The sequence below is a fragment of the Pseudopipra pipra genome, chromosome 11, assembly GCF_036250125.1.
Source record: "Pseudopipra pipra isolate bDixPip1 chromosome 11, bDixPip1.hap1, whole genome shotgun sequence".
NCBI classification, from domain to species: Eukaryota; Metazoa; Chordata; class Aves; order Passeriformes; family Pipridae; genus Pseudopipra; species Pseudopipra pipra.
In genome coordinates, this window is record NC_087559.1 from 9,420,594 (window position 1) to 9,434,988 (window position 14,395).

At 45.2% G+C, this 14,395-nt stretch overlaps 1 protein-coding gene across 5 annotated transcripts in view; it reads left to right on the top strand.

The window, feature by feature from the left end:
* The window catches only part of ARIH2 (ariadne RBR E3 ubiquitin protein ligase 2), a 34,545-nt gene extending 20,270 nt beyond the window's left edge, over window positions 1–14,275 (top strand). For all 5 annotated transcript variants that reach the window (XM_064667372.1, XM_064667375.1, XM_064667371.1 and 2 more), the window contains 11 exons: window positions 1,213–1,360; window positions 1,875–1,996; window positions 2,898–3,007; window positions 4,030–4,147; window positions 5,627–5,677; window positions 5,777–5,798; window positions 7,297–7,448; window positions 8,503–8,646; window positions 8,995–9,063; window positions 10,004–10,087; window positions 10,559–14,275. In XM_064667372.1, the coding sequence (XP_064523442.1) occupies window positions 1,213–1,360; window positions 1,875–1,996; window positions 2,898–3,007; window positions 4,030–4,147; window positions 5,627–5,677; window positions 5,777–5,798; window positions 7,297–7,448; window positions 8,503–8,646; window positions 8,995–9,063; window positions 10,004–10,087; window positions 10,559–10,630 (1,092 nt within the window). In that variant the 3' untranslated portion in view covers window positions 10,631–14,275. The remainder of the gene's footprint in view (window positions 1–1,212; window positions 1,361–1,874; window positions 1,997–2,897; window positions 3,008–4,029; window positions 4,148–5,626; window positions 5,678–5,776; window positions 5,799–7,296; window positions 7,449–8,502; window positions 8,647–8,994; window positions 9,064–10,003; window positions 10,088–10,558) is intronic.
* Window positions 14,276–14,395: the final 120 nt, after the last annotated feature.

The following is a 14,395-nucleotide window of genomic DNA, read 5'->3' on the forward strand; positions in this document are numbered from 1 at the left end:
TGAGTGTCTGTAGAGGGACTGACTCCACAGGGAGAAGCTTTAGTGAGCTCAGAGAGGCAGCTTGTGAGGGTTTGAGGTAGCTCGTGTGCTGTTCAGGGTGAGCAGCTGATCCAGGCAATCAGTGCAGTTTCAGACTCAGTGAATCTTGTTCTGGTCCATAAGTGAGGCCACTTAGAACAGTCATATTATTTCCTTTTTCACGTGGCCATGCCATAAATCAAGCTCTGTCAGTCATGTGGCTGCATATTGTGCTGCTGCTCTCCATGTCTGACATACAGAGCTTGGCATGGAAACCGATGGCAGTCTCACACCAGCTTCTCAACAAGTGGCAAAGGTTTCAGTAGACAAAAAGTGATTATATGGCTTCTCTGTGAAAGGAGAAATTGGAACATAAGCTCCTGCTAACAGCTTCATAGAGCCTTGTTTTTGATGAAGCTGTGCTAGACCTGGTTCTGCAGGTCCCAGGGGTGAGCAAAGATGTATTGAAGGCTGGATCTGTTGTCTGGGGATTAGCTCTGCACTACCCAGGGGGAGACCAGACTGCTTCTCAGTGGTTTGGTGAAGCAATAGCAGAGTTATGCCTGATTTGAAACAAAGCTTCTTAATCCTTTTCATCTGAAGGGATGATGCCTGCTTTGCCAAATGTAGCATTGGCAGAAGAGAAGAGATAGAAAATGATAGTCTGAGAATTCCCTTTCCTTTCTGTATGAACACTTTACATGCTACACTTTCAATTGCCTCTCCTGTTACCCAGAATTGTTGTCCAGTAAAAGGACATTGCTAAGCCTGCTTCCAGCTATAGCTTCTCTCCAAAGCCTGTGGAACAGTGATAATCTGGTCCAGCTAACAAAGAATATCAGTAAATCCAGGGAATGCCTAATAAAAGGATGTATTTCTTCATTTTTCAAAGAAGACGAGAGTAAGAACCAGAAGAGTAAAGGTGAGTTCTGGATAGCACTAGTTGAGAAGCAGGAACAGTTCAGTACTGTCAGCCTGTTGTGTTATGAGTTTAAAGAGGTTTTTGAGAAGGACTGACTGTTTGGGGCAGTGCAGCACCCTCAGCACACCAGCTGCTTATGAACCAATTCTGGCCTGGAGCTCCCCTGAGACGTTGTCACAGCGAAGATGAATGCAGTTGTCTGTGGATGAGGTGAAAACACTCTGGGAGAGCTGGGATGCTTTCACTGTAATGCTGATTTGTGTCTCTCCCAGGCAATGGTACATTCCTCCCACCACTGCGCGGTGTGCATGCAGTTTGTCCGGAAGGAGAACTTGCTCTCTCTGGCTTGTCAGCACCAGTTCTGTCGCAGCTGCTGGGAGCAGCACTGTACAGTGCTTGTCAAGGATGGTGTTGGAGTCGGTGAGTTCAAGGTGGACACGGTGCTGGGTCCATATTTGCCATGCTGGCCATTCTGAGTCAAGAACATGACTGTAATAAGTTAGAAGCTGCAAATCTGCTGCACCTTGAGTTTGCATCTGTGATGATATACTGTTGCAATGCCCCTGGAGTGCTTGTAGATGCAAACATCTGTTCCCTTTGTCTTGGGTAGAAGCCAGTAGTTGCCAGAGTTGCTTTGGGCTTTTTGTAGCCTGTCTTTCATGCTGGCATGGCAGTAGCTTACAATTTTCTGATTTAAGTGTCTGACCTTGTGAATACTGATTGAAGCACTTACTGGTTCTGGGTACACATGCACCCTGTCATCTTTCGCTACAGACAGTTGGGCGTCAGCTTTTCAGCAGCCCCTGATTTGTTTCACAGTTGTGTCCCTCTTGCCACAACAACAGATGGCACCTAGGAAACTGTTGAATGCTCTCTGTGCATTCACTCCTTGGAATAAGCTGCACTGTGCTAAGATGTTGCTTTCTTTTCTTAGGGGTCTCCTGCATGGCTCAGGACTGCCTACTTCGGACACCAGAAGACTTTGTGTTCCCATTGCTGCCTAGTGAAGAGCTGAAAGACAAATACAGGCGCTACCTCTTCAGGGACTATGTGGAGGTAGTGGGTTTTTTCATTTTTAGGATACCCTGGCTCAAATCACCAATGACTTGCAGAAATTTTGTTTCAAGTGTCTTGCATTTTTGATTAGAACTGCAGTTACTGCAGCAAAATTGTCCTCAATAGACATGATGTGGCAGCTCCTGTAGGACAGCCTCATTGGCAAAATACTCTAGCAAGTTGCCAAAGTAAATTCTGCTGTAAGGTCACCCAGTAACTCCTTGGCTGGTGCTTCAGAATTCTCAGAGTGTTGCAGCTGAGAATTTCAAAACTTTGATCTGATTTTTCAAGTCCTTCTTGTTCTTACATAAATATTTTTAGGTTCTGAAAAATAGGTCCCTCATCTTAGTGTAGCCCAGCTGAATTGGCTTGCTCAATTACATTTTATATGAGGTATTTTGAAATTAAAGCAGCAGTTGTTAAGGCTAAATGTGCAGGAGTGTTCTGGTGACTGGCAACACTCAAGAAGCAGCGATGCAGTACAAAAGAGTGGTGTCACCTCTCCTCAATAAAGATACCCTTTGGGAAGGAATGGCCATGACAGAAGAGCAACTAAATAGCCTCTGTGAGATAAGGAGAGGATGGGAAAAGAGCTCAAGTGGAGTAAAATTGTTTGTTCCTGTTGGCTGTTAGTGGTGTCTTAATGGTTGTATTGCTGTGCTGACTTGGTCTGTAACCCTCCATTTGAATTCCGTGTTCTAGAGAAGCTGTAAGTAACTAATAAATGTCTTCAGCATGAGGAAAAGGAGGATCTGTTCTGTTAGCCAAGACCTGGTGACAGTTGTCAGTCTTTTTCAATAAGAAATAACTGACTTGTATGTTTTTGAGGATAGGAGTGTTTAAAGTTGAACAGATTTCTTCTGCACCCACTGCTGATCTTACCCCCTTGGTGTGCCCACAGAGCCATTACCAGCTGCAGCTGTGTCCTGGTGCAGATTGCCCTATGGTCATACAGGTACAAGAGCCAAAAGCCCGGCGAGTGCAGTGCAATCGTTGCAATGAGGTCTTCTGGTAAGGAACAGAGAAGATTAAAAATCATGGGGGGAAGTGTGTGCTGTCCTCAGAGCTGCTCCTTTTGCTTGCCAGCAGCTTTGGTGTGTAGAAGCATGTTCAATGCTTTGCTAGAGTTGTTTGTAACTTGAGTTAGCTTGAGTAATTGGACACTTGGAGTCTGACTTCTGCAGGTGGTCAGACGTCCCCTCGCTCCCTAAACTCCTTGGAAGTTGGGTTTCTGGCAACCAGGGAATGCAGGGCTTGAATAATCAAGGGGTTACAAATCTAGCATTCTCACATTTTGGCTTGGTTACAAATTTTCCTCCAGACATAGTGACTGATAGAGATTCTAGTAGTGAACATGGAGTCCTCCCTACTACCTCCTGATATTAAGATTTTAAGTTTATTACAAGAATTTGACTCCCAGAGTGTCTGGGAGACATGTTTTGAGACTCATGTGAGAATACATTTCTGCTGAACAGGAATGCTAATGTTCCTTGTCTGACGGAAGTGGATGTAGGACCAGAGAAGAAAGGTAGTTTGCAGAGCTGCTGAAGTGTCTTCTGCTCCTGGGTCTCTAGAATCGCTGCTGAGAATGTCTGTGGAGCATAATGCAAACAGTTTAGAGAACCAGCTTACTGGTATCTCCATGCAAATGGTCCTTACTCACCTGGGGCTGTCAGGTCATGTTAATGCGAGTACCTGATATCTGCCACTGGAGTCAAGCTACTTGTAAGTCACTGGTGTGCCCCAGGCCTCTGCAGTCGTGTTAGAGGAAACATAGGTTCTAGATAGGGACATGTCAGCCCTCAGACACATGATGTGTCAGAGAAAGCCTCAGTTCACTTTCCTCTTGACTCTGGTTTCTGCACAAGAGGGTGGGGAAGATGTTCAGCCTTGGTCTTTGCACTCTGGTAATACACAAGAGCATTTGCATCCCTTACTGGGCCTCCCAGATTTTGGTCAGGAAAACCTCAATCCTTGAGTCACTTCCTTGGAAATCGATGTGTCTTTCTCTTTTTTTTCTCCCCCCCATTAAGCTTTAAGTGTCGGCAGATGTACCACGCGCCCACGGACTGCGCTACCATTCGGAAATGGCTCACCAAGTGTGCGGATGACTCTGAAACAGCCAACTACATCAGTGCTCACACTAAAGATGTAAGGCCAAGCACCTGCATGTTATTTCTTGTCCTCTAGCCCTGCCTGGGAAGCAGGATGCAATTCTATACATACATAGCATTGTGTTCTGCTTTTTCACGGGCTGCAAATTCTCACAGCTCCCTAGGGACTGTCAAGAAGCTTCTGTCATATGTGAACTAATTATGTTCCTATGCCTGTGATATAACAACTGAGTGCCTTGGGAATGCTTTGTGTAGGAAGCCCAGCTACCCTTCTGCAGTAAGGACCTGGTGATCCTTATTCCAGACCTGGTGTGAATGTCTTTGGCAGCCAGGTGTGCTGTCTTCCCACAGGCAAAAGAATTGTGACTACTTTGAAATGATCAGTGGAGATGTGTTTAAAATGGAAGGAGAGGGTGTAGTAAGTGTGAAATCAGTATCAAATAAGGCATCAGTGGTGTTTAAGCCTAAATAATTGTGGAGTACTGTGAACTGGAAGGTGAGGGAGATAAAGTCATGATTTGTCAAGCACAGCAAAATGAGGTAGTTGAACTCTGTAAATTAGGCATCAGAGTATTTCTAGTAGATTTAGATCCAAGACAAAAAAATAGTTTACACATTATGCACTCTAGCCTACCTATAGAATTGACTTTAAAATTTATAGATATACTACCTTTATCATCTAAATTAGCTGTCCGAGATTTGAACTTTTAATGTCTTGAGGATTTTGTGGCCTAACTTCAAAACAGTTCTTAGCTGGCATTTGAGCTACCATGGCCAGTGACAATTGTGACAGTGCTGATTAGCCTGTCTAACAGTGCTAATTCAGTTGTGTTAGATTTCAAGTTCCCTTCCTTCTCTGGAGAAGGTGTCAGCATGTGATGGCAGTTTCTGCTATCCTCACTTGTAGAAATAAGGTTCTGTTATATCAAGCTTTCTTCTGGCTTACATTTTGCCTGACGTGAAAATTTATGAAAAGCAGCAAAACTCACTTCTTCCATTGTACCTGTGCAGGCCAAAAAATGTAGCTGGACTCTCTAGGGTATCTGTGCAGTAAGGATGTATGCAGCTCTCTATGGTCAGCCAGAGTCTCTACCCCTAGCTGAGTTGTCATCTGTAAGTGGCTGCTGAAGGCAGGATATAGTGTTGATTACCTGCAGTCCAAGTAGCTGTGGAATCTACTGTAATACATGAACTAATTATGTCCTTGTGCCTGAGCAAGTGTTAAGCGGTAACTCAGCAAGACCTCCAGTCTTACAAGGAGTAACAACAGCAAATTTGTTTTCTTGAGCAAATAGTTCAGTGCTGCAGTGTAACTTCCCTGGCTTTGCCTTTCTGTCTTCTTTTAAATGGAGCTATCAGGAATAGGTGGGAGGCAAAGTATAAATCTTAATATTCTCATATATGTGTATGCATATTTAAAAAAAAAAAGGCAGAGAGGAATAATCACACAAGTGCTGTCATTCTTCAGAAGGCTGCTAGAGACAGTTGGATCTAACAATTGCTTCTGTTTCCTCAGTGTCCCAAGTGCAATATCTGTATTGAAAAGAATGGAGGCTGCAATCACATGGTGAGCAATTCCCTGAACACGTCAAACCTCCCTTGTTCTAAGCGGAATTTTTCCCCCCCACTTTGCACTAACTAGTGCTTCTTGTCTCTTCTTTTTCAGCAATGTTCCAAATGCAAGCATGGTGAGTTGGATTTGGAAGCAGTTTTCTCTGCAATGTTTGTCAGTGGTGATGGTCTCTTCTCTTTTTTTGTGATAGGAAAAAAAATTTTGAACATTCACTGAAATATTTTCCCCCTAGTAAAAGGTGAACAGGACATTAGTTACAGACTTCCGTGTGATAGTTTTTTCCCCACTGGCTGTGATCTCAGCTGGGTTCTGATTCAGTGCTGGTTTGGCTCCTGCCCCTGACATGTCCATTGTATAGAGAAGTCTCCAGAATATTAACAGTGGAATCCATCTCAGAAGAGAGTATTAAATGCTTTCCATGGAATTGTTTTTGTCATCAGCTGAAAATACTGTCAGAACTGAGCCATTTACTCAGATGAGCTTAAGTTCTTCCGCTTACTGATGGAAATAATGAGCTTCAATCTAGATGAAACTGCAGGAGCTGTGAATTTTTATACGTAGCTGTTGGACTTCTCAGTCCGCTCCTGTTCAATTAACAGCCTGAGTGTCTTTGGCTCATTGTGTGGTCCTACAAAATGACAGCCTGTTCTTGTACTTACTTTTTCATGGCAGAATTAATTTCTGTTGCCTTGTAGCGAGACAGTTGTATTCAGCCCTCTGAGTTAAGTGTGCCACTAGAAACTGTTACACTATCAGAACCTTATTGGGAAGATGATTAAAGATTACTGTCCTCTCTCATTTCCTTTGTTCTGGGGTTCTCAGCAGCACTGGACATGCTTTGATGGAGCTCTGTGACAAGGGTGAGCAGGCAAGTGCCATGGTACCATGGGAGCTAGCTGGTGAAAGCTGGTGAACTCTGGAAATGCAGACTTTGATTTCTTTACCATGAGTAACACAGAAGTGATTCTTATTGTAGCAACTTGATATCCATCTTTTTTCCTTCCCAGTAGAACACCCACAGCCTCGCTCTGAAATCAGAAAATTGTCACGTGGGTTTTGCTGTTGCTCTCTTTTCTTCACTTTCTTCCCAATTCAGCAGCTTCTAACTTTGTGTTATAAACCCCTGACATCTGACATTACCTGGGTAGTTCCCTTCTGAAGAGAACTGAGGGCAGACTTTCTTTTGCATGAGTTAGTTCACTTTTGGATGTGACTGTTTGTTTTGTTTAGACAGAGGTTTGCATGGGGCAGTGGGCCATGGTGGGGAGGAGGCAACTCACAAAAAAGACTGCAGCCTGCCTCTTCTTTAACTTGGAGTGACAGCCTGTGCAGGTTGCAAGTATGATTCTGCCCAGTGGTCTTGGTGTACAGGATGCAGAACTTCAGGATGTACTTTCCACAGTTGCATGGGAGGCCGTACAATTAAAATCTTCAAGGCAGGCTGGTATTTTTGGCTCACTGTTGAGTTCTGTTATGTAAGATGATACAAAATGTGTATGTTTCTTGGCTTAGCAGAAATATCTGAAAACAGATGGACTGTGTCTCCTGAAGCTTTTCTTTCTCAGAGGTTTTTTTCTGTGCCTCACAGTGGGTTTTTTTGCTGTTTTCTGCAGACTTCTGCTGGATGTGTCTGGGAGACTGGAAGACTCACGGCAGCGAGTACTACGAATGCAGTCGGTACAAAGAGAATCCTGATATTGTAAACCAGAGTCAGCAAGCACAGGCCAGGGAGGCCCTTAAGAAGTACTTGTTCTATTTTGAGAGGGTAGGAGACATCTCCTTGGCCAGAGCTGCTGTAGCCTTTTAATGCTCCCTGCCTGGTGCAAAGGTCATTGCCAGCAATCTCCGTGCAAGAAACTGCCCAGAGAGAACCTGTGCAGAATTTTCAGGCTCTGTTTTTCACTCAAAATCCTGCCCTGTGAATCCCATTCAAACCTATAATGTCATACCTAAAGAAAATCATGTTTGTCCTATATTCCCCTGTGCTAGAGAAAATCAGTATTACTTGTATGCCACTGTATCATTTACCTGCAAGCTGAGTGCTGCTGCAGTAGATAGATATTGCTCCAATCATTTCCTTCCAGGACTGGGGAACTTCAGTTCCTTGAAATCTGTCTTTATAGAGACAAAGAACTAAATAAACTCTGCCATGTTCAAAGCTCCATGTGCTCTAGCAAAGTTTTACTAAAATTTCATGCAATCACATTTTTAAAAGTTGCATCTCTGTCCACATAGCAGTCTCCATGCACCTGGCCATGCAGAGCAACTCTACAGCAGCATCTGTAGAAGAGAGTGTGGTAGAGGTTAAATACTGGTGCATTTCAGTTTCCCCATTAAAATGAGTTTATTCTTCACAGCATGAGCCAAGTCCTGTGGTAAAATAAATATGTTCATTCCTGGTTCTTCAGAACAACAGGCTTTGGGAAATAGCCATGTTTACAATGTGCACATGGAAGTTGGATTTCACTGAGCCTGTGTTAAATGTTAATTTAAACTCTTAACCTTTCTATAGAAATCCTTTAAGTAGGGGAATCGCCATGTCTTTCCATCTTGTTAGGCACAAGGTCGCCGTGTGACCAGAGGGCATTCCCACTCGGAGGAGCTGGGATTGCTCCCTGCTCTTTGCTGCTGTCAGTCTGTTTACAGCCTCTGCCACTTGCTACTGGAGGTGCTGCCTTGCCGTTCTTTCCCACAGCATGTCTTGCCTTGCTGGACTCCTGCCCCACTCCAATTTCTGCTTGCTAGAGCTTGTGCTTTTACAGCAGTAGTACTCTGTTCTCATGCCATTTTTTCTTTCCCTGTCTCCCCACCCCTTGCAGTGGGAGAATCACAATAAAAGCCTACAGCTGGAGGCACAGACATACCAACGAATCCAGGAGAAAATCCAAGAAAGAGTTATGAACAACTTGGGGACATGGATAGACTGGCAATACCTACAAAATGCTGCAAAACTACTTGCAAAGGTGGGTAATTGTGTCTTGTTTGGAGCAGAGAAAATACAGGCCAGAATGCTAAATTCATATTACTGATTAAGGAAGGAAATTTAAGGGTTGTGGGTATGTGGGGTAGTGCCTCTAGTCTATGACATGAACTAGCCAAAAATCATCTGGTATTGTGAAGTTATGTTTCACAGTGTACAGAGCTGCACAAGTTCTTCCAAGGAAGGTGTAGGAAATTCCACCATGAAGTGTCCAATTGTCCTTGTTAGGAGGTAGCTTCTTAGCCTGTAGTGACCACACAAATGTGACTCTGCTGACTTCCAAGTCTGAGACTCTTGTCCTTTTCTCTCTCTTCCTTCCACACTTGGGCAGTGTCGTTACACCCTGCAGTACACATATCCATATGCCTACTACATGGAGTCTGGTCCCAGAAAGAAGCTGGTAAGATGTTTTGCCTTTTTTTTTGCTGATAAATTTTTGGGGTGTAGCTGGCAGCATGCTGGGCTGAATTCCAGAGCCTGGCAGTGTCTGAAATATTAGTCCTGAGTTTGAGGTAAGGACAGGACAAATAGGCATTTTTGCACCTTCCCTCTTCACTTTGAGTTGACCAGCAGCTCTGTCATCTGATGCATTACATTATTTTCCCAGGGGACTTCACTGCACTTTCACTAACAAGCCATTTATCCAGAATGTTTTGAGGCTGGAAGGGTGCGTTTGTTCCTTGGTAAGATTTATCACAGTGCTATGGGCCATATTTTATATGAAGAGCTGCTGGAGGAGAGCTTTTCTAGCCTTGGATCAGAGTGTAGCTTTGCTTTTTATTCCCGCTGTAAGTTCCTTTGTTGCTTGGTACATCTCATGGACTGGACATGTACAAAAATAACCCTGAATTCACTGAAGAGTTTTTTCTTAGACTCGGCTGTTCTGTAAAACCTGTTGTAGAATCTCTCCTCATGGGATCATATGTTCTCTGAGGCTGTGGACAGATGTTCTTTTCTGGATCTGACTGTGCCAGTGGAACAAGTTGCTGCTCCCAGCAGCGGTTAACAGTCCCTCCACTCTGCCTGCAGAGCTGCTCATGGGAGTGTCTTCTGACCTGTTTATGGCAAAATGAGCTGAGCTAGGAGATACTTGTGACTTGCAGTGTTTTTAGGCTGACTGGGTTAATTTTGAGTGATACAGGTTGGGGAGTGCTTACACAAGAAACTCCCAGAAGGGGTGATGCTGTGTAGCTGAAGGTGGATAAGGAGGAGACACAAACCTGCTCTGCCAGCAAAGCTGTCAGCAAACACATTTGTCTGCTCCTCAAGTGTGGTGTGTGGTATGAAACTGCTCCATTAAACTAGTTTCTTGTTGCTGTCTCTAATTTTGCTCCTTGCAGTTTGAATACCAGCAGGCCCAGCTGGAAGCTGAAATTGAAAATCTCTCATGGAAGGTGGAGCGAGCAGACAGCTATGACAGAGGGGTGAGTGTTCTACTTGCTTGAGCCTGCTGGCCAGATTTTGTTTGCTGGGCTTAACACTTCTGCAGGAACACTAAGGTATTCAAGTGAGAGTTCTGAGAAACTAGATCCAGAAAACACCCTTAGGCAGCAGATGTTGTAGAAGCGGAGTGCTCACTGCTTATGGAAGGGGAGGGAGGGCTGCAGGGAGTCCTGCAAAGTGAGATGGGACATACAGAGCTCTGGAAGAGGCTCCAGGTATCCCTCTGGTGAAGAGCAGATACCTTAAGTGTGTAGTGGTTTAGGGAGAGCAGGAGCCAGGCAACTGCAGAGGGAGCCCACATCAAAAGCAAGAGGATCTGGGATCTTGTGATCCAGAGTGCGTGTGAAGTGTGACAGTTGGTGCTTCTCACGTGGAGTGGAGTGTCTCCCTGAGGAAAATGAGCTCTTCTCCGGAAAATGTGTGCTGACAGTTTGTACCTTCTGTTTTACCAGGACTTAGAGAATCAGATGCACATAGCAGAGCAGAGACGGAGGACCCTGCTGAAAGACTTCCACGACACATAAGACAGGAGGAAGTGACGAAGTGCAGGGGTGAGAGCAGCGAGTGAAGTGATGGCAGCTTCACTGGGATAAGCAGGCACTGCCTCTGGGAGAACACGGCCAAGGACAAAGCCACCCCTCCCCTTGCAAGTCAGACACATGCAAACACCACATCTTAGTCCAGTTTGTTCTCTTATCTTTCTGTTTCTGTTTCTGCCAGGCTAGAGGCCAGAGCTCAGATTGGCATATTTCCTGGGCCATTTCCCTCCTGCCTTTGATGGTTTCAGAAGGGGAGGGAGTTTTTCTCTGAATGGCTGTTAATAGTATTAGATCGTTACAGTTTATGTAATTTTCAACGGTTGTACAATTATACAGACAAACCTTAGAATAACACACAACCCTTTTTAAAAATAAATTGGCAGTGGAGTGTTTTTCCTTAATCTGCTTGTAAATTTAATGGGCTTTTCCCCCTCTCCCTCTCCCTTCCTCTGACCCAAAAATCCTCCTAGGCACTGAAGGAGGTTACAGAATATCTCAGCTAGATTTCCCGATGCTCCTTTAACCAGGGCATTGTAGCATTGGCATTGCATGAGGAGAGTGGCTGGTGTTAAGGGTGGCTGCTGCTGCATCTGGCCCTACAGTACCAGCAGTGGCTGTTATTCAGTATGATTACATGTGACATCTCTTGTCTTGTAAATCAGCTGTGCAAAATCCAGCTACACAAACAGAAGCAAACAGAGGAGTTTCAAGGGACAGACCAGGTTAACACTGGGGGATATGCCTTGAGTTTGAGAGAAATTGAGAGAAATCAGATTCTGCATTTGATGGATTTTAGGTCTTCCATGTAGATTTTTGCTTTACTTGTTTTTGTGGAGAGGATGTTGTATTGCCAAAGCGAATGATGAGGGACTAGTAGCATACAGTTGTTAATCAAGGCTTGGGGCTTTTGCAGAGTGAAAGAATCCATGTTATAACAGTGCCATGCAGCCTGGTAAAGATTATTGGTGCCTCCTGGGTAGCATGGCTGAGAAAATTTGATTTTGTTCATTAAAATGAGACTGAATACCACTACATTATGAGGAGGAAAGATTATGTACAACACACTCCCTGGCACGTGTTGGCAATGTGGACGGGCACTTGAATTCAGGTGCATTACTTGTGCAGAGCCTGCACAAAGCCAGGCAGAAAATTAACTAGCAAAATTAATTTATTTGTATATTAGTATTGATGCTGGTGGGGACTTATCAGAAAATTGATTGTTAGGAGCATGTGGAGCTTTTTTTATTAACATTCTTTTTTCTAATGTAAAATATACACTAAAATAAAAATATGAAAACCTAGTTCATCTTAGTAGGGGTTAACATGAAAAAGATTGCTTAAACGCTGATCCTTGCCTGTCTGCTACAGGAAGCAGGCCACATGTTAGGATTTCACAGGCATGTGTGTCACCTGCACCGAAGCTTGTTGTTTGCAGCCAAAAAGGTGCAGCCAGAGTCTGATCTGAGGAAATCTTCACCTCTGTGGGGAACTCACTTCCATGCTGTATGTGGAAGTGTTGCCTTTGATCTATCCCTGTATTGTTCTTATGCAATGTGACTTGATAAAGATTAAACTGGAGGGGGGAAAAGTGCTAAATTTCTGCATGTCAGAATAAGCTCACTCTACTGTTGGAGCCTCGTTCTTGTGCCTGAGACACATAATCCAGGTATTTGCAGCAGGTATAATTGGGCTGATGGATTTTATCAAGTGATGCATCAGTTTAAAAAAGGAGTAGCTGCCATAGGAACTAATCCTGTCGACCTGCTTGTTGTACACAGCAGAAAATTTCAAGCTGAGAGGCCTTTTCCTTCCTCCCTTCCTTCCCTGGCGTGGGATGTATCATCAGGGAACAGGGGAACATACTGCGAGGAGTGGGGTTACAACAGAAGAGGCTGAGGGTAGGGAAGGGTTTTGGAGAGATGGCTGGAGCCAGGGAGTGGGGCAGGGAAGGGAGTCTGGTTTCTGGGAGCAGCACTGCTTGCTGTGCAAGAGATCTCCATAGCCATGGCTCCTTGTGTTCCAGCTCTGTCCTGTTCTGGCTCCCCTCGAGGATGGAGCCGTAGAGGTAGATATGTCCTTGCTCCAGCCACTGTCTCCTGACTTCATTCCCTCTGCACCCAGCAGCAGCCTCTTTGTGCCCTCCTCTATATTCTAGAAGTCAGTCTCTTCCTTCCTCTCCCAAATGATTGTCAGAGTCGGGGCAGGCTGCACCCACAGTAAAGGTTTGCTGAGACCCCAGCAGTTTGCAGTGCATAGCACCCATGTTTAAACTGTTCTTTAAAAATGTAATGTGCAAAGTACTGATTAGGATAAAAGCTGGTGTTCTTGTTGTCAAACGTAACTATCTTATAATACCTAATCTCTTTGCAGAACAGATATGTGGAGTTCCCTAATCCCAAAGAATTATCACTTCTGTTACATAATTGTCCAGCTTTGAGCTAGATGAGAATGGGGTTTTGTCTCTCTCCCTCCCTGCCTCCTTCCCTCCCTCCCTCTCCCATGCCCCCACAAAATGCTTTGCTATGAATCCTTGTTTGTTGACAAGCCAGGCTGTATAGCTGTGGCGAGACTTGCTGAACAGGCTGCTGAGATGCTTGGCTGAGGAATAGTAATAAGGATTGCACAGTGCACCCCCTAATTCTTTCAAATTTTCTGAAACTAGAACTTTGTCAACAGATCCGTTTATTTTTAAACAAAACAAAACACCCTTTCTGAAGGTGGTGAAAGTCCTGGGTTGCATGCACAGATCCTGTTGCTGTACTCTGGGAAAACAACAGGACTTGCTTTTGCAGCCCAGGCAGCGCGACTTCTGTATTGGTGTCGTACGGGAAGTTGTGGACTCCAGGACAAAACCTGCAGAGCACAGGGGCTGCTGGCTCCACGTGTAAGGTGGCTGACACAGCTCAAGAGGCAGGTGTCAGGAGGGAAACAGGTTCTCAACACCTGAAGACAAGGCCAGTTTCTTCCCCTCTAATAGGTACATGGCCCTCTTTGAGTCAGCAAGGTTACATGGATGTAGGTGAATAGAAAGTGGCTCAGGAGCCATTAATCCTGAGGTACAAATTTCCCTTTGATGCGTTACTGCTACAGACGTGGAATGTTTGCTCTCTTTTTTCTTTTTTGCACTTGTTTCCAGCTCCTGCGCCAGCCCAGCGCCTCTCCATCCTTGCATCCGGCACTCTTTTATTTCGGCTTCGCTTGTGTTGGTGCATTGGCTGCCTCATCTCTGGTAGTCCTCAGGCTTCCCAGACTGTAACAAAACGTTTTCTACTGATACCGTAAACTGCATGACTGCTGCCCTGGGCGCGGCGAAGGTGCCGTGCCCGCCCGCGGGTGGGGCAGCAGGAGGTTTCTGTACTATAGTCTTGCACTCTAAATTTTAGACTTTTTAAGCAGGTGAAAAAAAAAATAGAACTTTATTTTTAAATGAGGCACTTGTTCTGGGAATTCCTTTCCTGGCCCCGATCTGGTTGGGGTTGTTGGGCTGTGTGTTTGGGGGGTTCGGCGCTGCTGCCACCCCTCGCTTTTCTTCGCAGGCACCGGAGAGGGGCAGGGGCGGCGGAAACCGCCCGGGAGACGGTTGCCAGAGGTGTGCCCATGGTTTATTTGAAATAAATTGTGACTTTCTAACTTCGGCGGTGTCCTGGCTCTCCTTGGCAGCGGGATGGGGACGGGGTGGCGGGGGGGTGTGGCTGCCGTCGCTGTCCCCGCCCCGCGCTGCCGCAGCGCCCGCCGGGCCGTTGCCGCGGT